Here is a 24,860-nt window from a genome sequence, read left to right as displayed (position 1 = left end):
GTGCGTCGTGCTGTGCCCGGCCCGGCCCGGCCCGGCGCTGCTCGGGAAGAGCCTTCGCTGCCTGGCGGCGAGCGCCTTGCGTTCTTGCGGCTTCCCGTTTTCTACGAGTCTCTTTTTCTTGCCTCGTTTTCCTTGCTGCTTCATTTGTGTATGATAAAACTTATTAAAATGTTTTCGAGATGTGGTAAGTGGCTTCCTTACTGGAAAGTTGCCCTCTCAACTCATTTCTAACTAGATAATTTCCCAGATGCTGTTCCCGTTGCTGTTTTCCACAATGAATCAGCTGCTGAAAAGACTGTTGCAGTCCTTAAACTTAATTTAGGTCATAAGTCTGTTTTAGCTGTCCACTTTGCCCTTAGGACAAGAGGGTGTACTTCTTCCTTCTTATTTTTGCTTTGCTTTATTCCTGCTGTCTTTTACATACTAAATTATAATAATTGTTTTATAAGGAGAACTTCCCACCTCAGTTATCACATGTAATGATCAGTCCCTGGGCAGGTACTGACCAGGGTTTCAGTGTTTCGCCTGACCTGTTCAAACTGTGGATTGTCCATGAAGGGTGAGATCCCACTGCTCCCCATCAAAAAACAAGTGAGAACAGGTTTCAGTCTGTGCCTGTGCTATCACTAGATCTTGCTCAAGACAGATGAATGAAGAAGAGGGCCACGCTTCAGCAGCAGTCACAGTTACGCTGGAGTCGCTAAACTATCAAACTGCACGCAGAGGGTGTGTTTCCCCGTCATTTTAAATGAATCTGAGCAGGCCACTCTGGGAAGGAGCGGTCCTTCGGTCTTTTTCCTGTAGCTTGTTCCCGACATCTCCTCAGGGCGGCTGTGCAGTAAGCAGGATCCAGAAACTGACCTGTCTGAAAACTATCCACACTTGCCCTTTCCTCTCATCCTCTTCCTCCAGGGAGTGTGTGGGGGAGTAATCCCCAGGGAATGTGAGGGAAGGGGAGGGAGCAGTTAGCTTGGGGGAGGTAGATTTGCCCTTTTTGGTACCAGACTGGTTTTATGCTATGTTAGAGGGAATGTACAACCGCAACCTCAGACTGTGGTTCCTCTAGTCAGTCTTTCCGCAACCTCTCTTCCTTAAGCAGCTTCTCCCCTTTCCTTATTTTTGCTACTGCCCTGTTCCTTCAGTTTTGCTGATGCAGCTGCTTTTCAGGGTCTGTGCAATCAGGAATACAATCCATGCAAAAAACAAACCATTAAAAATGGAGGTGTTCACATATATCTGTAGAACCATGTCTTGGGATCAGAAGCGATTAAACAAAATGCTTGAAGTAGTCTAAATAGAAGAAGATCTTTTCCTCCAGTCTTTGAGCATCACTGATGTTTTTATTGTTCCTGATAAGAGAACACTGGAAGGATTCTGTGTTTTGTTTTGGATAGTGCAGTATCTAATATAAGTATCTGCATGAGTTGATCTTAGTTTTGTAATGGTGGCATATCTAGTATTCTGGCATGTCTTTACTATCCTTTTTCCTGTGGATAGCAGATGTGCAGTGGTCTTGCTAGCTGTTGTCCTAGAGCTTTTTGTTAGCCAGTGTTCTGCTATATATTCTTGGTAAGTCAAGGAAGTTGTTTTCAAACTTCTCCGTTGGCTTCATCGCTGTTCTTTACCATAGATGAATTACTAGACTGAGCCCTGGAAAGAATAAACTGAATTCAAAGGCAAGCAGTTTGTAGATCCCCCTATGTGGTGACCGATGCGTGGGTGAAAGGACAGAGCTGGATCCTGCAGTTTCACTTCACTTCTCTTGCTGCAGATGAGGTTTTACAGTGAAGCTGAGTGTTTCAGCTCCCTCGTGCGTATGTGTACCAAAACCACAATTCTTAAAAATAGAACACAAAAAAAATCCCTTGTTTATATTTAGGCTCAGATTTTTATGCAGAAAAGATTTGAGGTGGTTCCTCTTAGTTCTGTTTTCTCTTTCAGGTTAACTCGATGATGTGGAATATGTGGGAAGGGTTTCCCCTGCACCACCACTTTCTGGTTCTCTGAAAGCTGGTTTGCTGAAGTATGGAATTTTGATAATTTCTTCATAATGTTACTTGGTTTCTGATTACTGCATGTGTACAGTAGAAAGGATTGCATTAAACCTAGGTAGTCACTTGAGCTATTTTCAATCACCTGTGGGTGTGACTGTTAATGTGCCATCATTACTGTCAGCTAGTGCAAAATATTGATATATTTGAAAATTATAAAATTATTAGGCTTTCCATGCTTAATAAGTTTTAAAATTTCAGTATTGGATTAAAAAATGAAAGAGCATAGCTATACTCTAAATCTGGGAGGCAGTAAGAAATCCAGAAAGTGTAATTAGTGCATAATAATACATGCATAGAATTAATATGAAGACTCTAACCAAACAGTGCTGGTAACACAGATCAATTTTGCTCCTTTGGCAGCACTGGGAAAGGGCTCCCTGAAGAGTGTGTTGATCCATAAAACCTAATGTTAGGTTGTGCAGAGTGAGGATGTAGTTTAACCTACTGCATTCATACTCTTTGCCAGAAAATGGCTTCTTGGAATCTTAAAAATGTTTTTGGAAAGTGGATTCTAGGCCACTGTATTGGCTTCCAGAAGTATAACTGGCCAAGTTTGACTAATGGAATAATAAGGAAAATGTTTATCCTCTCTTGCTGTTTAATTATTATCATATAATGCATAAAACTTGCTATCATTATCTCAGTGAGAATAATTCCAGAGAACGTAATTTATAATCTGGCTTTGTTATAGTTCTGGCTTTGTAATTGCACTGCAAGCCATGTGTTTTTGTTTTTTTTTTTTAAAGAAGATATTTTTGAATGATAATCTGAATTCATGTAGCTTGGTCTTCCTTGCTGTTTGTCTGCTGTGCTCACTTGAATGATAGTAGCCACTTTATGTAATGGTGGGTCTCTGCTCCCAGTATGTGGCTTGAGACAGAAATTCAGCAAAGAAGTGTGAAGGTCCTGCTCAGGTTCTGACAAGATGTGCTTGAATGAGGTCAAAAAATATTTCTTTTCGGTGTCTGTTTTGAAAAAATCCTTAGGGAAGTACTTTTATTTATTTATTTATTTATTTATTTATTTTAACATCTTCTGTGGAATATTTCCCTTGTTTTTAACAACCTCTATTGGTAAGCTACATAGCTTATGGTAGTCCACATGATCTGTTGAAAAACCCCATCCTAGGAATTTTTGCACAAACTGACTCAGTTTTTTGTTGCGATGAATAGGCTGTGACAAACTAGTGGATTTTCTGGGAAATGCGACTGCAAACTGTCTGGCTTCTGCGTAAGGGTATTCGGAAATCTTATGAAGATCCAGTGTTTTATCATGAAGCAAATGAGTGAAATCATCTTCCTGGAATCTGTGGTCATTTGGGCTTTGGATTGTGGTAAAACCTAGAAGTTCCTCGTAACGAATTCTGGTAAAGGTCATAATCAAGTTTCTTCCTGGTATGTGGTCATGGCACAATACATGAGGACAGGTCACAAGATGGTTGCCTTTTGGCCCTGAGGGACCTGGCATTCCTCAGGGATGAGACCAGCTACCTTGCTTCTGTCTTGATAGAAGTCTAACTCCTGTGAGTAGGATTTGCTGACTAGAATGTGTTTTTTCTCAGGTTGGGGAATATAGTTCAGTCACTTGCTCTTCAATTCCTGGATCTCATGGGACTTGCTGCTGCTAATTGTGCTGAAATGTGGTTTTGTCATGTGGACGAACTCCTACCAACGGTTATTGTATGACTTGATAGTTTTACATGCATGCTAAGCCTCCAGAGAAGAAAGGATGCCATTTACTTCTTGTCACCCCCCCTAAGCATGACTCTTAGCAGTAAGTCGCTTTCTTCCCCAAATGACTTCAAAGCAGTTAAATTTGTTCTGAAATTTCCTTTTAAAGAATGAGCTTCCGGCTGTTACACTTACAGTTACTTTGTAGTTTGTGAGAGGAATCTTGATCTTCTCCTTTTAGTGCTTGTGCAGAAATGTGAGAGTGGCATAGTTGTAGAGCACTATCTGATGTTTCTCAGTCATGATTCTTGGCTCTTATACTTGTTGAAATGTACTTTATTCTTTGGTGTAATGACTTAATTGCTTTTGCTAGGACTTGCATTCAGGCACTTTTTACATTCTAGATTTTCTTCTGGGTAAGTTTTAGAGGTTGAGTTTTTTGTTGTCGTTTCATTAAGGCACTTTTAGATTTGTGTGTTTTTTTTTTTTTAATGTCTTTACTTGAAATACAAACAACTATCTTTAGCCCAGCTGGAGGCTAAATTAGAAATGAAAGCGGCTGTTGGCCATGGCAAAGCTGATGCCTGTGCGATAAAGACAGAATTAGGAAGCGATCGGTCACAGGAATAGCTGATAAAACAGCAACATCATCAAACATCTGATTTGTGGTTGTTTGGAAGAGTTAATATTCTCTGTTTCTTCAACTTCTAGCTTGTTTCCTCTCCTGTTTTCCTGTTCTGTTGAAAGAATTGTCTGTGCTGCTCCCCTCCCCAACCCCAACCTATAGGGGAAGGAGCTAATGATGTAAGATCGGTTCTCCCACCTTTTGCTTGTGGTTTTCTATTTCTAGGTTTGGCTTTGGAGATTCTGCAGGGATTATTGAAGGGGAAAGGCATTCTTGCCATTGCAGATCCTTACAGTGTATCAGCTCTGGTTGGAGCTGTTTTTTTACATACTCAGAGTTTGTGGGAAGCTAAGGCTCCATCACACAGCGTTCCTCAATCTTTCTTTTCACAGATCATCATGGCTACTTCTAGCCCCATTGCTCACCCCTCCTGTTCCTGTGATCACAGCCCCCCCTTGTTCCCTTTGTCCAGAAGGAGCACACAGGTTCCAATGGATCAGGAATCTGGTTCCAGAATTCGGGATCTCCAGCTCTCACGTGAAGGTCCTTTCGTCCCCGGCTGAATTCTACGAACTCTTGAAGGTGAGCTGTGTGTTTCAAGCATGAATGCTTTCTGGGGGTTGGTGATTGCAGTGGCTTTGAAGAATCATAGACAAGTTGGTAGGAATGGACACCTGGAGGTCACTAGTCCAACCTTCTGCTTCAAGCAGGTTTGTTGTCAACAACAGATCAAGTCAGCCAGGCTTTGCCTAGCTGAGTCTTGAAAACCTCTAAGAATGGGGATTTCACCTCTCTGGGCAACCTGTTGCAGTGCTGCACCACCTTACTAGTTTAAAAATTCTGATGTCCAACCTGAATTTCCCAAAGCACAATTTGTGGCTGCTGCTCAGCTGTAACTACCAAGAAGAGTTTGGCTCTGTCATCTCTGTAACTACTCTTCAGGTAGTTGTAGGCTGCTATCAGATCACTTCTCAGCCTCCTCTGTGGAGACTGAACAAGCACAGCTCCCTCAACATGTCCAAAAGGTCTTCTAGGTCATTACAGTATGAATTCTGTAATATTGCATCTCTTAGGTATGTAGCAGGACTGAGATGAGAATTTTTGTTTAGCTCACTTGCTTGAGTCTTTACCTAATGCGTATTTAAAGTAAGTTCAAGTACTTCTGAAACATGATCTTAGATTGCTGCAGTGAACTGATAGAGGACAAGACTTGGGTGGGCCATGAAGGCAGCAGGAGTTAATACTAGCCACCACTCTCTGTGGCGTGTGTGCTGAGCAAAGGGGAAAGGAGGAGAGAACTCTGTTAACAAAGGTCTCCTTTCACCTGCAGGCAGAACAAAGGAGGAAGCAAATGCTTGGGTACAAAGCCTTGACTTAAGGGGAGAAGGTTGGGCTTTCACTTCATTGCCAGCTAATGTGTCGTTTGTTAAGCAGCAGCGGATCTTGAGGAAGGCATTAACTTCTTGTTCAGAAGCAAAACTTTAGAATGGTGGAATCACAAAAAAATTTTAGGTTGGGAAAGACCTTTGGAGGTCATTTGGTCTAATCCCCCACTCAGAGCAGGGCCAACTTCAAATTTAGATCCATCTCGGTTCTGATTAGTTCACAGGATGAACTACAAAGGATTAAAGCAATTACAGAATGAAAAATAGATCATTGGGATTGCCGGTATGATATTAATACAATTCCAAAGTTTTGGCTAGTACTGCTAAACCCAAGAACAGTAACATTGTACTAGTTGCAGGGAGTTCTTTCCTCAGTTTTCCAGAAAGCTTTGATTTCTTCCTTGATTCTGGATGTAACAATGGTGCTGATGTTGCTCTGTGAAGACCTATGTGTATTATATCTTTGCTGTTGGAGTGTTATCATTTTCTTGTGCATTTCCTGGCACCTTCAACGTGGGTGTCTAGGGGCTGAAGGGGCAAAGTGCCCTGCTATTGCTGGACTGGCAGAGTCTGTATCTGGAACCTCCCTTGGTCTTTCTTCCTTCTGAATGGGTCTACATGGGTCCTGGATGCACAGAAGCATAAGTCTTTTGTCTTGTGCTCTTATGAACCAAATAAGGCTCAAAGGAAGGGAGACAGTGTTCTGATTTGGCTAAAGTGATTCTCTTCAGGGGAACCTGCAAGGTTTTCTATGGATTGATTCATTAGCTCCTACTGGTTGCGGAGACCAAGGCTGAACCTGAATTTACTTTCTGCTGCTTCTAGGTGCAGATAAAAACAGCCAAACAGCGAGTGGTGATGGCCTCACTATACCTGGGAACAGGGCTCCTTGAACAGGAGCTGGTGAGTGTGGAAAGGGATTGGGAAGGGAAAAAAGTGGATACAGAAACTACCTACCTTTGCAAAAAACATCCTGTTCTTACAGGTACAAGAGGTGAATGTGAGGTGCAATTTGTAAGCTTGTAATGTCTTTAAAACTTTCATATGTGGATTCACTTGATTTGACTTTCTTCTCTCCTTGAGAGTTTTTTTCATGGTTCCTGGCTGCATTCATGCACTTGTACTTGGGGCTTGGTGTGAAGTAGGGGGAGGAATTTGAAAGGGAGGCATACGGAATTTTTATTATAAGCTTAGTACAAAACTATGGAACTACTGAACATTTTCACAGGATAATGAGCCTGGTTGCTCCAGACTGTTAGAAGTTACTGGCATAGTATTCAAAGGGTTTTTGCAGAACTGTGGGAATGCTGATAATTTTGTTTTATCCTGGAATTTTTCTTGAACATGATTAAAGTTGTAGTGTGCAGTGTTGTTTTGTCCTGCAAATACTGTATGCAGATGCAGTACTAGCTCTTTGCATTTAAGACAGAGGTCAGTTTTGCTTCATATTGTTTACCTTTTTTGTTTCCTGTCTTTCCCTCTAGAAACAAAAGCATAAGTCTGACCTTGGCCAAATTCTTACGTTAGAATGCAAATTCCACAGTAGGGTAAAGGTGGACAGAGTTCTGCACAGTGTTTTGTGCCTGGCTTTGCCTGGGCTTGTACACAAGATTTAAATTTGCATGTCACAGTCTCATAGTTAAGGAATAAAACTACCTCTGCATCATTTGTGAACTCCTACCAAGCTTTTTGTTTGGTAATGGAAATGTGTGATTTTGGGATGATGCTGGGATTTTTTTCCTGCTAAAATTAATTGCTATCCAGAGGCTTGAAGATTGCTATGTGCATATATAAAATTAATGCCCTTATATATATTGCTTTAGACTGATGGAATAGGATGTTAGTCCAAAAGATGCAAAGTCTAAACTAGCACCTTTTTGTGTGACTAGGAAAGATTTTTACTGGGGTATGGAAACTTTCATGGCCACTGGCCTCCTGTCTCTGAACACTGTCTTTGTAAGGCTTTATTTACTTTTTCTTTAATGAATAGTACAATCTCTCTGCAGGTGGATTGCTTAGAGGAAGCACTGGAGAAATCACTGCAAGCAAAAGGATCTTCTGACCTCAGAGTTTCCATTCTTCTTGACTTCACCAGGGGATCTCGGGGTAGATATTATGCGTAGTTTTGCTTACTTCAAAGGCTTATTTTTACACTCAGGCTGGATATATTGTTTTTTCAGAGAGAGGCCGTCTTGTCTGATTGGACCTGCAGGTTTAAATCACATTCCTTTCAAAACCTGGCCCTTTTCATACCGGTGATTATATATTCCACCCCAAAATCTTCAAGCTGAGCAGCATTTCTTCAGAAAATAGGTGGTTGGAGCCAGAAGATCACTGGGCTCAACTCTGCTGTTTCACTTGTGCTTTCTTGCTTGCTTAGTTCTTTTGCCAGTGCATTTGCCCTTTATCAGTCATGCACTTTTATGTTTTCTTTTTTTAAAGGAAGGTGGGAATTGGTGGAAGTAGCAGTACACTTAACCTGAAACTTTTGTGGTGACTCTTTGTAGCATATGTTACTAGTACTATGTGTGACCTGCTTAAGAAGCTTGAATGGTGTCAGTCCTGCCCAGTAATCATTTCCAAAGCCCATTCATCGGTGAACTTGGGATTCTGGATGTAGATTTTAATAGTGACATAAGTACAAATGAAAGCAATTAAAAAAAAAAAAAAAGTGTTAAGTACCAGCAAATGAGACAGGAGCTGATTCTGAAACCAGCTTCTAGCTGAGGAGCTATTTTCCCATGTCATAACATATCCCATGTCTAGCGTGATCCTGTGTATGAAACCCCACTCTGTCTCCCAGGCAGGAAGAATTCTCGAACAATGCTAATTCCATTGCTGCAGCGATTCCCCAAGCAAGTCCGTGTATCCCTCTTCCACACTCCAAACCTGCGGGGACTACTCAGGCTTCTGATTCCAGAGCGTTTTAATGAGACTATTGGGCTGCAGCACATCAAGGTCTATCTGTTTGATGATAATGTGATCCTAAGTGGGTAAGTCTTGCCTCTTTAGGCTTTTCTGTGATTCGTTTAGCTGAGGTTTTGGTGCGAGATATGCATGCTACTGATGTTGTCTGATCTTCATTGTTTGCATCTGGTCTTACCATAGTGATCCTAACAGTGATTCTGGTAAGTGTTCTGGTGTCAAGATTCAAAAGGAAGTGGCCAGTTTGTACTTCAGTCTTGTGTGAGGAATGATACCTGTAAAATAGGCAGGGGCTCTCAGGATCATATGCCTACACTCTGTTCTGGAACTCAACTCTTTTTTCTCTCTCCTAGTGCAAACCTGAGTGATTTGTACTTCACCAATCGTCAGGACCGCTATGTTCTCCTGCAGGACTCTCCTGAGATTGCAGACTTCTTCACGGAACTAGTGGATGCAATCGGAGATGTGTCTCTGCAATTGCAGCAAGATGATACAGTCCAGATGATGGAGGGGATGGTGCATCCATACCAAGGTGGGAGGGAGTCTCCTTATCTGGTCGAATGATACAATCCAGAGGATTAGGGGAATGACAACAGGGGTGTTCTTAAGGATAACGTGAACTCCCTCCATTTTTAAACTGCTGAGTGCTTGACTGTTGTTTACGGACTGTGGTGAGACCCATTTCTGTGCCATCCACTATTAAAAACAAGATTACTTGAGTTTTGAGACCAAATCCGTCAGAGTCTTCCTAGCACAGTGGCTGTCACCAGCTAATCTGGTGGAAAATGCGAAGTGTAGAAGTTCCTCCATAACCATCTCATTGCTTCTTTTTATTTCTGCTACTTACAACCTTAGATGAGAACTTACATACCTTGCAAGGTTCTTATCTATTTTTTAGTTATTGAGGTCTATAATTCTAGATGTTCTGTGTGTACATGTTCTGAAAGTTTCATGAATATACTGCTATTTCTGGTAATTATTATTTTGTAGTTGAGTCTATTCTGGGAATTCAAATGAATATTGAATTAGGAAGACTGAGAACAGGTGTTAAAGCGGGCAGAGAAGGGGATCTAGCTGTCAAGTTGATTGCATCATAATAGGTTTTTGTCCTGGCCTTGTGCACTGCTGTGTGATGTAAGAGTACACTGAGGGCAATAGTTTATTTTGTACATTCCAGTTCATTCTTGAAATGTGGAGTTTTCAAGGGTTGCTGTTTCACCTTGGCCCTGGTCTTTTCATTTTTCAGTGGATTTTTGAAGCTGCTACTAGTTAAGTTTCTTACCCCTCTCAAAGTTGGATGGTGTTCCTCTGTCATATAGCTTTGTTAACTTTTGAAACGTGAGTTTTTGAGACTTAGGAAAGAAAGTGGTGTGATCTTTGTACTAGCTCCTTTTTATTCTAATATTGGTGTCCTGTTGGTAGTTTTTCCTGCTATGTGATAGGTGATGCATAGCTCTGTACCTTTAGGTCTTGAAAACAATCTCTTGTGATTCTCCTGCAGGAGACAAGATGGCTTACTGTGAGATAGCAAATCAGAGAGTCATGGAAGTGATCAACTCTGCCAGGACACGTCAAGAACTCCTTCATGCAAAGACTTTCCACAGCAGCCAGGAAGGCAGCCCCTTGTTATCCCAGCAAGACTCTCAAGCATCTGGGGATCTAAAACCAGAACCCGACACCTGGATTTATCCCTTAATCCAAATGAAACCCTTTGGGATTCAAATAGATGAGATGGTCACAGAGACACTGCTGACGGAGGCTGAACGGGGTGCCAGGATATATCTTACCACTGGCTACTTCAACCTGACGCAAGCTTATATGGACCTCATTCTAGGCACTAGGGCCGAGTATCGGATTCTTCTGGCCTCACCAGAGGTGAATGGTTTTTTTGGTGCCAAAGGGGTGGCAGGTGCCATTCCTGCTGCCTATGTTTACATTGAACATCAATTTTACGGTGAGGTCTGCTGCCTTCACCAGCAGGAGAGAGTTCAGCTGCAGGAGTACTTCAGGACTGGATGGACTTTCCATGCTAAAGGTAAGATGGCCATTTCCCAAGAGGACTTGTTTGGAAAGCATTCGAGGTTTACATGTGTTTGGATTGTGAAACTAGTGAGGGGAAGGCTGGGTGCTGAGTCTAGATTTAACCTCCAAAATTTTCATCCAAGATTAAAACCAACTTGGATAAATTTGTATCACTCAGGGGACAACCATGCAAAGTGATCTCTTGTCTCTGGATTCCTGATTCAAATATAATCCCAGAGATTATATGAGGATAGTCCCTATGGTGGCAGTAAGACACTGTCAACTAACAGTTCTGAAATACATCAGTTTGGAAAGCATCTGAGCAAAGGCTGAGCTCTCTTCTGGTTTGAGATGGCCTCAACTTGTGCTATATTATGCAAGGTGTTTTAACCAAATTGTTTTATCCCTCTCCTTAATGCTAGGAAAAGGAAATGCCTCTTGATGTGAAAGAAAAGGAGGCATCTGGTTGAATTTATGACAGCAATAGCAGTTGTGATTCAGTTTCTCAGTTTCCTGTATTCCTCTTGCTAGTTTACTCAACAAGTGGCAGCTATCTAAGAATATGAAAGAGACCCTAGTTCAGGATCTGTAACAGAAGCAAGAACCCGAAGGAATTAACTAGTATTGACTCCCCAGTGGTCCCAGACACCTGGTTCTCCTGGCAGTAGGCATTTGTGTGGATGATTCAGGTGTTAAGGGATTTGTACCAGCTTCTGTTTACAGTATTCAGGAAAGGTCAGCATAGTGAATAAATGCACTCATGTGCCTTCCGAGAGATGGAGACAGTTGGAGGGGGAATTGTCTTCTGTAGAAGACCCCAGACTCTTTCTTGCTTAACTTGACTTCCACAAACCCAGCACTGCCTTGACCTAGGCATGAGTCTGTTCCCCTGCCTGGTCGTTGCTCATTATGTCTCTCCTTTTTCCTTCCAGATAACTCGGCCCTCGCTCTTCCTACTTTATACCCAATAGTAAATATTTGATTGCTTGATCATTGGCTTTAATAATGGGAATAGTTTAGGAAGTCAACTTAAAAAAAAAAAAGTAAATAATTAAGTCTGATGCATGTGACATTGAGCTCACACCTTTATAAATATTTAGATTCTTATGGTCCTCACCATAACAGTGCAGCACCTCACAAAATGTGAGTGTGGGCTGAGCAGAGACTTCTTTGCCATGTTCCACAGCATCTTCTGTTACTCCGGTCTGCTGAAAGCAGAACTGTCCACTGTGCAACTTCCTGTGATGGCTCACTGGTCCCCTAGGACAATGTGTCAACTCTAACACTGTATGCCATACCCCATCTGGCACTAATTAACATGCATATTTCTACAACTGGCTCTGCAATGTTCTGAGGGACATTTTCATTGTTTGCAGCATGTATCTGATTAGAACAGTGGAAGGATGCAACCCCTGAGCCAGCACAGGCCTGTTCCAGAGGCCATGGCCTGCAGTTCTTCTAAGTTTGTTTGTTTAAGGATATTAGCTGTTAATGATTGTGGGAATGCCTCTATTTACCCTGCTTCCTGCAGGATTGTTCAGAAGAAGGTTCAGAGGTGATAGGGAGAGAAAGCTGCTGAGCAGGCCTTCCCTTGACTAAAGAAAATAAGTGTTATTAGTTTGCCTATACACTGTAACTACAAACCTTTCTAACCAGTGCTGTGCCTCTACTGCAGTGATGTCGGTAACTCTAGTGCAGTAAAATCCTTATCTTAGTGCAGAAGTACCTTTAAGGAGGAGCCTGCCTGGCTGGGAAGTGGTATGTGATTTGTGTTCCAGGAAGTACATGCTCAAGTGTTCTGTGGTTTGCAGGTTCCTCCTCTTGCTGGGCACTGTTGACTCTGAGTGGGAATTTGTGGTTTGGCAAGCATTGAGCTAGGAAAGCACGGGCTCCTTTTCCAAGGGATCAAAGCTCACCTGGTAATCAATCCCTTTCGGGCAGGCTGTGCCTTCTAATGGAAAGGCTCTGGGCTCTGTCTACTATGTGGTGGTCTCTCTTAGAGGAACACAAGACTCTCCAGGAGTTCAGCAGTTCCAGTGCTTGGTGGGAGGGACAGAGTATTAGATGTTCACTCTCCTGTTTCCATTTCCTCTTTGGAGTGCTGGAGGGATCAACTCGTAGCTCCCTTTTCTGGCATGCTCTGCCCTTTGGCAGATGTTTGATTCATCCGACTTCCTTTTACAGAAGTCTTGCAGTGTGTGTGAGACAGAGGATAGGATAGAAGGGAAAAAAGGAGGAAATCTTGGAGACAGTTGAAGGGTAATTGTACATGAAGTCTGACTCCTGGAAGAGGATGTGAGATCCTTAGCAGCAAATAGTGTATGTTACTAGTTCCTTCTCAGGCTAAGACAAAAGACACCCTTTAGTCTCCTATACAATCTGGCTGACTAGTACTGAATGCTGTGGTGCTGTGGCTTCTGTATTGTAACCCCTTTCAGCTCCTCTTTAAAAACATTTTAGAATCTCACGCACAGCTTCCAACAGCGTGTCTTCCTACCAGGGTTGTGACTAGCCTTAGCCTTGCTCAGTGCAATCGTAGCAGTCCAATTCAGAATGCTGCAGAGCCAAAGGGTGAGTGCGGTAGGAAATACAGACCTTTGCGATGAGAGAGACTTTCCTAGGCTTAACATCATGAAGCACACCTGCAGAAGTGCAGATCTGCCTGTCTGCTGCTGCACTGCAGGGTGTGGTGGTTGTGGGTGACAAAGGCATATCTTTTAGGATTAGGGACCCTTCCATGCAAGTATCAGGTGACAAAATGCCAGGCAGGTGGCTGTTTGCTCTGAGATAAACCTACCTTATTGCTATTGAATGGTGACTGGGAAACTGCACTTCCCCTTTCTGGAAAGGTGAGTCACTGTTTGAGCAAATTCTTCCAGGTGGCCGTAAAGCTAAAAGCATAATAAAGACTTTAGGGGTGCCTCTTGGTTGCATAGAAAGAGTGAGGAAGCATGTTCCTCTTCGTTGCTGCCCAGGCAGAGCTCTGGCCAGCCTTTGAGAGCACAGTTGCTGTTGGGTTTGGCCCCTGGGCAGGCTGTTGTCAGTCACATTTGCTGGTAGGAACTGCTGAATCTCTGCAACGTTCAGAGGCTTTTTTGTGGCTCTCGGAGATCCCTGTGTTGGCATTCCTGCCCTTCTGTGGGTGGGGGTAAGCCTGTGGAACAGCCTTTCATTTGGCTAATTTATGGGCAGTGCCAGTTGTGAGCCAGAGGTGTAACTGAAAGTGGCCCAGAAGCTGCTGACTCTGTCGTGATGTGGGGGTGGGGAGGAGGTTACAGGAACAAGCGGTGAATCGGCAGCTTCTTACTCAAGGCATTCTTGGAACTGCTTTGGGGTTGAGTTAGGAAACCTGCTTCTATTTTAGGGACTAGGTGGTTTTTATGCTGCAGTTTCTTCGTTGTAGTCTTTGTGTGACTTGCAGCAGGGATAAGCCATCTGCTAGGGAGCTGCCCAGCACTGTTCTGAGCGCTCGTGTCTTGTTAAATATCGAGCAAACAATTCCTGGTGCAGCGTAGGTGCAGAGAATGGCCATACAGGTTCTCCCCAGCTACAGCTTTGGCTCTCCTGCAGCATCCCTAGCCGTTCTTTCCTACTGTGTTATGGTGATGTGCTTGCGAACAGTAGGATGTTTCCATCTTGGGCTTGAAAAACAGCCCTGGGTTGTATCACACGTGCTCTTGCCTTTGTACTGGCAGTTCTGGGACTTGTAAATTGCTGTGGGGAGCGGAGTTGTCCACTTGTGTCCTACATTGCGCTACGTTAATAAATAGCAACAGTTTGAATTCATCTTCTGGAGGCTCCGCAGGAAGTGAGTGGGTGTAATAATTTGTACTTCTCTTACTCCTGTGTATTTCATGTTAATTCACCTGTCAGAGCATGGAGATGCCTGTTTTATGCAGTCTTGGGAAAGGGGTTAGTCACTGTGCAACTATATTGCTTCCAGTTCTGGAACTGATTGGTTCAGTCTTCAGTCCTCACTGATCTGATGCTCTGTTGCTTGGTGTAGGTTTTCCCTGACTTGCTGCAGAGTACCCCAAAACTATTTGTTTTATTTCAGTATTTCTGAGATGTCCTGGTGCAAAATGATCTCTAACTTGATGATGGTGACGACTCATTCTGAATTATTTTTGGGGACCTCTGTGCAGTGTACATGCTTAAAAATATGTCTCCTTGGTGTGGTGCCGAGCATGCTGCTGCCACCCTGTTAAGAGCACAGAAGTTTGGACAGTGCAAGCTGTGCAAGTGTACCCCAAGGCTCATACTACAAGACGTGCTGGACTGTCCACAAGGAAGCGTGTTGCTGACAGCTTGCTTTGTGTCATGATCATTTACAGTAACTGTAAATCTAACATGTTTAATTCATTTCTTCTAACTAAAAGCAATTGTTTGAGGCTACCCCAGTCGTTTCCTTTGTCTGCCATGCTTCCTTTCTTCTCCCATTTTTCCTGCAGGCCTCTGGCTATACCTGGCAGGAAGCAATCTTCCCTGCCTAACTCTGATTGGCTCTCCTAATTTTGGATATCGATCTGTTCATCGTGACCTGGAAGCTCAGGTTGCAATAGTGACAGAAAATAAAACTTTGCAGCAGCAACTCCATCAGGTAAGTGGATGATAAGGTAGGGATAACATGGATGTTGTGCTTCTTGGTCACATAAGGAATGGCGATGATGCAGCTGCAATAAAAACCTACAGCTACAATAATTCAAAACCTTCTTGAGCATAGGAAGTCTCAAGGAGCTGTCAGTTAAGTGACTATTGATGAGCTGCCTGCTGCAAGTGCCCGGTTCTGGGAAATGGAGGCCGTAACGGGAAAGAACATGTGTCCCCAGTGAACTCAAGTATTGGGAGTACTCAGGCATTGGATGCTGAAAGAGACACAGCATTCAGAAAGGATCTGCTGACTATCCTCTGGTTTACTGATCACATAGCACATTCTTAGCCTTATCCCCAGTATTTGAGCATTGCCGAGGTAGTACCAAGCTCTGGGATAATGAGATCAGGCTTTTTGAATTGCTGATCTTAGACTTCTGGATCACTTTGCATCTCATGTGTTTGGCATTTGTTCCTACAAAAGATTTCCCAATCAACTAGCTTTTTGGTGACTTGCCCATAGGCTATGGCAGTGAACAAGGGGCAGAGGATCTTAGTGTAGTTTCTACAATAAGTGGATTTCTGGGCTGTTCAGATTCCTCGTGAAGTTATATGCTGTAGCTGCTAATCTTGGTTACATGTATTTTTCAGTGGTTTAATGTTACAGCATTCCAGTTTATCAGTTTTTATTATTTGTTATTTGGATTGTTCAGCACTTCTGCTGCTTCTCTAAATCCTGACTGATTCTCCAGCTGTCTTAACTCTGAATCTTCTTCTGGAATTTACATTGTCCCAAGTAATTTCTGATGTAGTACTCTGATACAAAGCAAATTGGTTTGATGCTTATGTCTGTGATTAAGAATCTGAAAAATGTATTGTGTTAAACTGAGTCCTGGCATAAGAAGGCAGAGTTGTCTTCAAGATCAATGGGAATTGCCCTATTGCATCAGGGCTCTTCCACTGAATGAGTCAGACCATATCTTATCAAAAACAATTCTATTACTGGAAGAGTTGCTTGAATATTTCAATTCATATCTTGCCTCTACTTGTTCCTAATGGAAGGGGAGAATCAATGAAAATATGACAAAGGAATTTTGTCAAACAGTACTGGAGTGATCTAAATGAAAGGACTTTAAACTATTGCCATTTGCTGGAAGCTGACTTTGAGATTGCCTTTCTGTTTACTATTCTGTGATCTTTGTTTAGAAGACTTAATTTTATGCCAAGGTGATAAAGCCTCTAACAGAGTGGTATGTTTCCTTCTCAATGCAAATTCGAACTCCATTCAGCAGTCTGGCTGAAATGTCATTTTCAGCCATGTAAACAGATTAAATATTTAGTTTTTCCAGTGCTCAGTTTACAAAGAATCATGACCTATAAGAGTATATTCTGAGCTTTTATTTTTCATTTCTTTTTTGAGCCTTTAAGCTTTTGGCCTTCTTAATAATAACTGAACTTTCAAATTTTCAGATAATGTGAAACAGCCACTTCTTCATAGTAAACTTGTACACTACCATGGAATCACTTTGCCTACAAGATGTCCAGTTCCATTTTAAAAATGATTGTAAGGTTTGGGAAAAGTTCTCAGTGGTCTGGATATCTTTGGCTGCTTAACTGAATGAACTGAATATTTTGTTAAAATCACTGACCTTCAGTCCAGATAACTTTCTGGAAGTGAGACCATCACTGTATCAGACGACTGTGGTGCAGAATCTTCACAGCAGTATTGATCATAACTGTTGAAACATTTTTGATTTCTAAAATTGACTGATTTGACACACAAATATCTTCCTTCTGGTCTTGATTCATCTTTTTGGTGTTCCTTTCCAGTGCTTGGTTCCTGCTTCCCTCTGCCACCCTGAATTTTAAAAGTGCAGAGTTATGTTCTATTATTTTTGACAGCTTAGCTATGGAAGAAAAGTTTAAGAACAGACTTACTGTAGATGGTCTGGTCCTTGTTTGCCTGTGCTGCTAGAAACCTGACTAGATTTGCTAAGAAAACCACTTCTACCTTTGATCAAACAGCTGCTTTCACGTGCTATGCGAACATGTATTATCATTATGATGGTTCATTTCCTACTTCAGCAGTAATTGTGTATATAATGAAGAAGCCTAAGTGTTTCTGGTAATTTAGTTGAAATCATGACTGCATATTCATTTGAAAACAGAGCACTTGAGCTGTGTCTAGAAAGAGCTGCGTAAACTAGTCTCTTGAGATTAAGATAAGGTTTCCTTTGCCGGCAATTACAGCTAGGGATTTAGGATTTTTCTGAAACTGAAGTTTAGTTCTGTAATAGCTGTAGAGCAGAAAAAAGCAAAATCTTCCACCTTTGCATTTTGTAGAGTTTAAATTGCTTGATTTTTGGGGTTCACTTAGCTCAGTGATAGTTATCCAAAGGTGGAATGCAGCAGTAGGCAGGTTTGAAGGACCAATCCTGTACTAACTAATGCCTTGGTGGTTTAGTTGCTCTGTGAGTTGCACTGCATGGAATGAGATGCAGAATGTTCAGAATTGTGGGAGAAATTATATATCCCTCTGGCAGGACCCATGGCCAGTTTTATCTGAGAATTGCCTCTTATTAAAAGCCATTATATTAGAAAAAAGGTGAATTTAGGTCTTAGGATTTACTGGGATGATATTTCTTTCTCTGTATAGGAGCAGGAGCAGCTTTACCTCTGCTCAGGTGTAGTCTCATCATCGACATTTGAGCAGCCAAATCGTTATGTGAAACTGTGGGTGAAGCTGGTAACACCTCTGATTAAGAATTTCTTTTGAAAGAAGAAATGCTGCTGATTTGGGTGAGTTTTTTGTCACTTTTGGGGGGAATTTATAGAGAGATGACTGCATTTTATTAGTGCAGTGCCCTTTTCTGTGATGTGGAAAAAATAAATGATGGAAAAAGATGTTGAAAAAACAAACATCTCTTTCTTTTTTCTACTGGGGAACCTGTCACTTTAACTAGAATCATTGCTTGAGGTCTGTATTGGTCTTAGTCTGCTAACATTTCTGGAAAGGACAATGAAAGAGAACAAATATAAGGGTATTTCCCATGCATAGAAATAAAACTTCCACTTTTGAAATGTCCCTTTCAAAATGTTGTAGAAAGGGTCAGTGTATATTTTATCTTGACCAGCTGATGGAAAACATTGTGAAAGTATTTAAAATGTTTTACTGTCTTTTAACTGATATGTGATGGGAAGTGAGCGTGATGAACACAACAGGGAAATCTTAACGGTATTTCCTATGCAAGAAGGATATACCTCATCACTTGATAATGTATTTAGAAAAGTACTTTGCTTTACCTTTTAAATGTTGGTTAATAGGGGCAGTTGTTCTTGCTTTTTCTGCTTTGTATAGCACCCTGGATTTGCCTGGCTGTTCAGCTGCCCGGGAACGGAGTCCCTCTGAGCTTCATGGAATCACTCTCAAGTTTTGTCTGTGCTGTGCAAATCATCCATTCAGTTAGCACCAAAGTGTGTGCTCTTGATGCTGAGTGTTCACACGTTGGTTTTATTTACATAAGTATGACCTTCATCTCTGGGGTCATATATCTGGCTACTTCATGCTGAGATGTGTTATGTCTCTCACCAGTTATGGGTAGGGCATTAGGGGACTCTCAGTGCTAATGTGATTTTTATATGCTACTAGCTGAAAGTGGGAAGCCCAAACTATAATGCATGTCCTGAACTGTGCAAACAAGGCGGTTGGGAGGCTGAGTAAAAATGTGTTAGAGCACAAGTTTTGGCTACCTATGAGTTTTTACTGTTGGAATTTGTGTAATATGTTTTGATCTTTTATTGCCAGCAGTTGGGATTTCTAGTACTTGAAAAGGCTAAAGGTAAGTGTAGGGCCTGATGGTATTCATTCTAAATGTTACTACTTTAGAAAGAAACAAGCAGCTCTACTTGCTTCCACTTGTGTTTTTTTTTTTTTTTTTTTTTTAGCAGAAGCTACCACTAGCAGTCAGGGCAGTTTTGTGCAATTGTCTGTTTTAGAACTGATTGTTCAGATGTTTTATGGTATGGGAGGATTTCGGAGAATTATTTTATGCAAAAGGGACAGGCATTGACTTCCATATGATGGCCAGAGCAGCTGTGATCTCCCTAGTAGTTGGTACTGCTGCTTAAAAAAAATCCCGTGAACGAAAGGGTGGAGTAGATTTTAAACCTAGAAGTGGAAAGAATCATACTTCAGAGATTTACCTGTTCATGGCTGACTTTCATCTGAAGACTGATGAGGAAAAAGCTTTGTCTCTGTGGGAGAAAGGTGAGGGCTACAAGGTTCATAAAACTGACCTTGCATCCATTTATCTCAAATAGAGGTGCTGGTTATACAGGACTTCTCTGGGTTGTGCAGGTGACCTGTGGGTGAACTGGACCAAATCTGTCCCTTTCCTTGTTCTGTCTGGTGTAAACGGATAAATGTTTCTATGCAGGAATATTTAGTGCACACGTCTTGATGGATTTTTGCTCACAATTAGCACTGAGTGATCAGATAAATAGCTGTGAAAAGACACAGAGCTATGAGAAGGAAAGGAATCCAGATGGTTGCATGCAAATGTTCCATTTGGCTTCCTTTAGTGGTCTGGCTCTTAACCAGCACTTTATCATAAGCCACCAATTGAAAAACAGTATCCGTCATGAGAAACTCCATGTACTGTAAGAGCACTCCCCAACTGATCAGCAGTTCCAACACTGTTTTTATTGATACTTTGCTAAAATAGTTCTGGAACAAACAAACTTGGTCTAAGTAACACAACTTTATTTTTTTGGCAAGTAAAAGCATCTGGTGTTTTCCATAGTCATTAAAGTYTAGATCTGTAAGAGTAGAGCAACAGCAGCAAGAATCCACTTAGCTGCCTTTTCTTTTGTCTTCAGGTTAAAGGTCCAGACATAGGTGGGACCTCGCATCCGTGTCTTATAGACAGGACATTCATAGACGTTCTTGGTGTCCATGCGGTCCACAGGGATGGCTCTGATGAAGATGACTGGCATCATAGGCGTCAACTCCTTCAACCGAGCATCTGCGATAACACCAGAAGGGATGTCCCATCGAGCGCCTGCAATATTATGAAATTGTCAGGGTACCAGCTACCCAATGGCTCTTTCACTTGGAGGGGGCTGTCTTCTGTAGCTAATAAAGGGTGGGAAGGAGTTGTTCTGTAGCGGTACAGTTGAGGGATGAAGTGTATAAGTTGGGTAGCCATGGCTTAGTACTCTTTAGGGCTAACATGTTATCATCTCACTGTGACTCATGARTGCATTTTGCCTTACTAAGTGTGGGATGTCTAAATAAATTCTGCTCCCGCTCCTCCCTCCAGCCCAGATTTGCATGGAAGTTGCATAGCTGAAAGTAGAACTTGGCCACAATGGGACCTACAGTAAGCTATCCTACGTGGTCTCTGCTCTTTCTTACTTTAATTGGACCCTCCTGGTGCTCTATCTCATTCACCCTCATTTTTTTAGCAGCAATTATTTGGGGTTTTAAGTTTCCTGATTTATCTTATTCACACATCAAATAAAAGCATATCCGTTCACCGTTCCATGTAGCTTCAAACAATCCAGTCCTCAGATTCATATTTTGCAGTCTGAATTTCGAAAAAACAATTTCTGGTTTGTGAAACTCTGCTTGTAAACTGGATGGGTGCTGCCCTCAGGTGGCGCGTCTAACACTAGTACGGAATAAAGGCAGCTTCTGCCTGATGGGGGATCTGAAGGGTGCCCATAGTGGAATCGGGGCAGTAAGTAGTCTTTGTGCTACACAGTGCATGGTAGCAGTTTAAATGAAGGCGCATCCAAACATCTGCACAGAAGAAATAGACTCTGAGCTGCAGGGGAAATCCTGCCCTGTTGAAATATGCAGTGTGTTGTCAGATTCAAACTTCCCAGTTCATTTAAATTGTAGCTGATGTAGAGTTTAGCAAAGAAGAAACTAGGGGAGAGGGACCTACCAAAGCAGACATGTTTTTGCATGAAAACAAACTGCTTCAGAAACAAGAGAAAAGCTTAAATCACTGCTTTGCTAAAGACAAGAAGTAATAAATTAAGAGTCTAATAGTTTGAAAATCGGTCTCACTTGCTTGGAGCTTTTGCAAATTCTGTATAAATCCCAAATTAATAAGTTGGTGGATATTAATGCTTGCTCCATTTGCAAGAATTTTTAAGGCTGAACTGGACTTTGTCTGTGCCTGAAACATCTCGTAAAAGATGCAGCCTTTTACCTTCCATGAATAATCCATGTACATATGAGCCTTCTCTGGGTGGAGCTGTCATATCCTCACGGTTTTTCTTGGTCACTTCCACTGAAAGACACATCTTGTCCAGTGGCCATTCATTTTTTCTAGCCATGGACTGCATGATAGCAGTGAGAAAAGACTGGGGATTAAAGAATCCTGCTAGCCACACCGTTGCAGGCAGCACAAAGTCCGTTGTCCAGACTTCTAGTTCCTGCAAAATAAAATGGCAAAGCACTTTGGAGCAAAGCATGGTCTTTGGGCAATGGAATGTGGTTTTGAAATATGAAGTGACAAAGAGCTATTGTTTCACTGTGCCTAATATACAAGCTTTGGAAAATCTTCCAGATGGGCAGACTAGGATAGATGTAGTTTGTGATGAGTATCAGGCTCCACTGCATCAATGGAACTTCAACTGTTAATTTGGATTGCTGTAAATACTGCTATTTATTTTTTAACAAAGTCACGCTTTAAATACATGGCTTTATTATATGTCTTTTCTTCTGAGACATTTAAAGTTATGATTAGGTTATCTAACGTTCTTTTGAAATGGCGATTTACTCTAATGGTGAACCCTTCTTTTCAGACTTCTGCTTTCATTCTTGGGGTAACAGGCCATTTCAAGTACTTCAACCTGCTTAAGTTAATGTTGAAAAATAAAACAGTTAACCACTCTGTACATTGATGGGGTGGTTCCTGGTCTTCTGTGGCATCCATTTGCTCCCTAAGCTTTAACTTAAAAAAACTGCTCACCCTAATCCGGAGCAGCAAGTCTGCATACCAGGCGCCTAAGCCAAGAAGAGATGGATAGGCAAAATGTGTCCAGGATTCGGGTACGTTGTCATAGAAGAGAGCATTCGCCAGCTCTTCCATATCTGATGTAATAGTTAGCTCTCCCTTTAAAAGAGAAAAGGCTGGGTAGTTTTATCTGAAGAAAGCAGGACTGATGGAAGTACTCAGTCTCAACGCCGCTATAAAGCACAAGACTTGTGCTGTCTGGCTGTACCTAGCATGGTGGAAGTTGCAAGAGAGTGAACAGTGGTAACCAAGCAGTTTGTACAACACGAGTTTGAAACTAAAGCAAGAGCCATTGGCAAATCATGAGAAATTACCTGGTAGGGAGAGGAGCTTTCTAACCAGCTACCTCGCACATACCTTTAGTCCCAAATTTAATTCTTTCAAAGAGCGCCTGATTTCATGGGTTAAGATGTTCATTCTTTCACATTCCTGGAAGGCAACCACGACATATGGTGTCTTATCCACTGCCTTTGCCATGGTCTCTGCTATATTGAATGGCTCTGGTAGCTTCTCGATGATCTCATCTAGGACTGACTTCACCTGGAAAAAACACCCCATAAAACTGCTCTTATCTAAGGAACAATACTGTGAGTTAACAGTTAGGTTAGTAAGACTTTTTTTCCTGCCTTCTTTCTTTCCTGTGTTTCCTCCTTTGCTGCTAATACTCTGTTCTTTTACTAAGTGCTCTTGGATCTTAAAAAGCTGTAGCTCTGTTGATAGCCAGGAAGATAGGGACTGAAGCCAAAGAGGATGTGGAATTCAAGTGTAAAATCCAAGGAGCCAGGAGTAAGTTTTTTTTTTTTTTTTAAAACCATCTGTATTTTTAGTAGTTGTCATCATGAATGGAAATTACTAAGCCTGCGCCATCTGGCTGAAGATGCAGCATGTGAACCACATTTTGCCACTGGCACATCTCTACCCCCTCCGAGAGTAATCATTTTGAACACTGCTGCTTTTGTAACTGTACTGTGTCTGGATCAAGTAAACTCAGTGAAAGAGGTTGGGCATCATTTCAGTCCCACTTTCTCTGTATGCTTATAGGTTTCTCTGAGATGCTGGAAGAGAACAGCTGATGGTCTTATGATCTGCATGAGTAGCTGCCTGCCTCGTATCTAAATTGATGCGAGACCAAGGAAGAGGGGAGACGTTACAGACAGGGCAGGGAAAGGGAAGGAAATAAGCAGGCAAACATCACCATTACTTTCTCTACCCTTGCTATAGCCCTCTAGGATAAGGTAGTACTTCTGCTTTTTCAGCATCTGTAGAATAGTGAAATGTTTGCTAAGTGTTTAATTATATTAATGAAAACAAAGACTGGGAAAGTTACTAAAATGGAAAGCAGAGCCTGGTGGCAGAGACATCAAGTGCAAATATACTTAAATAAAAATTCCTTGGCAGGAGTGCCCAGCTGAGCACCTGCCTGTTCACAGCTGAGACTGCAGGCATGACGTAGTGTTTCTCACGCGCTGTGAGCTAACAAATCTCCCCCCTTCTCTAGGCTGACAACTTGTATCGTTATGTACCGTGCTAGAATTACAACTCTGTACTTCTCTGCGCTGAGAAGAAATCAAGTCAGGTCACAGAAAGAAATCAATTCTCCATCATATTCTCTTGTCCATTAGGTGTGGACCCATGTCTTATCCTCCCCAACTAGCCATCTCAAGGCTGCTGAAGTTTCATCGTTTACTGTGAAGAAGTAGAAACATTGCTTGCCTTTTCCTCTCGGGAGATGCCCGAGCCTCCTCCAGTATCTGATTCTTTGGGTTGCATTTCTAAAACTGTCCGAAAAAGCTTGTCTGAAGTGACAGTCAGGAAGCCAATTTCTGCATTGGGGTGAAGGCCGTACAGGTACGGGCTCTCCGGTGGCAAGTTCTCATCAACGTATTCATGGTAACCCTAGCACAGGACAGATATATTGACAGTAATTTAGCAGATACTTACATAGGGTAGCTAGTTTTGCTTCTGCCTTGAAAATACGTAATAGCTTTTCTAGTGATGGTGCTTCATAGCTAGCTGATCTTGTTTATTAAAGGTATTTTTACTCTTGTCTTACCTCAGTTTTTTTCCTTACCACCCCAGCCACAGGAATTATTTTCCAATGATTCTGCACGTTGCCACTGGACTGAAAAGGTACAACCTTTTTCCTACACTCCCTCTCGGTTTGCATGAGGGAACTCTGACTAGCATATACTAATCCAGAGCAGTGGTTTTTCCACAGCGAATTGTAATGTTAATTACCATATCCTCAGATGAGAGAGAGCTTTCTTACCTTGTAATCCAAGTTGGGAGGGATCAAAAACCCTGGAGCTAAGTACGTTTCACCTTCCAGCATCTCTTCGCGGATGTATTCAGTCAGGTAAGTCCGACATAACCGGCGATCCCAGTCGTCTGTGATATGTCCACCGTACATAATTTCACCAAAGAGGTACCGGAGATCATCCCATGGTACCTAGCAGGAGACACTCGCTATAAGGTCTCTGTAGGCGATGTGGCTCCCGAAAAGCCCCATGCAGCAAGTACCAGGCAGCTTCACGTGTTGCTGTAGAACTGTGGGGCCA

General features: G+C 42.1%; 2 protein-coding genes across 2 annotated transcripts in view; one reads left to right on the top strand and one right to left on the bottom strand.

Annotated features, from left to right (window-relative positions):
- Positions 1–1,946: 1,946 nt before the first annotated feature.
- Positions 1,947–20,813, top strand: PGS1 (phosphatidylglycerophosphate synthase 1; the record flags this gene model as incomplete). The annotated part of the gene is made up of 10 exons (XM_026084135.1): positions 1,947–2,023; positions 4,742–4,931; positions 6,560–6,637; positions 7,741–7,840; positions 8,538–8,727; positions 9,013–9,191; positions 10,161–10,694; positions 15,133–15,281; positions 17,928–18,070; positions 20,150–20,813. Coding segments are annotated over 9 exons (1,617 nt in total), but the record flags the coding sequence as incomplete, so codon positions are not given.
- DNAH17 (dynein axonemal heavy chain 17) overlaps positions 19,545–24,860 on the bottom strand; it is a 39,958-nt gene continuing 34,642 nt past the window's right edge. The window contains 6 exon segments of the mRNA XM_026084134.1: positions 19,545–20,331; positions 21,493–21,718; positions 22,258–22,401; positions 22,660–22,842; positions 24,016–24,198; positions 24,572–24,751. Of these exon segments, the coding sequence (XP_025939919.1) occupies positions 20,033–20,331; positions 21,493–21,718; positions 22,258–22,401; positions 22,660–22,842; positions 24,016–24,198; positions 24,572–24,751 (1,215 nt within the window). The 3' untranslated portion in view covers positions 19,545–20,032.

The sequence above is a fragment of the Apteryx rowi genome, unplaced genomic scaffold (assembly GCF_003343035.1).
Source record: "Apteryx rowi isolate R43461 unplaced genomic scaffold, aptRow1 scaffold_626, whole genome shotgun sequence".
NCBI lineage: Eukaryota > Metazoa > Chordata > Aves > Apterygiformes > Apterygidae > Apteryx > Apteryx rowi.
Note: the sequence above shows the minus strand (reverse complement) of the source record. Positions and strands in the feature narration are given on the sequence as shown.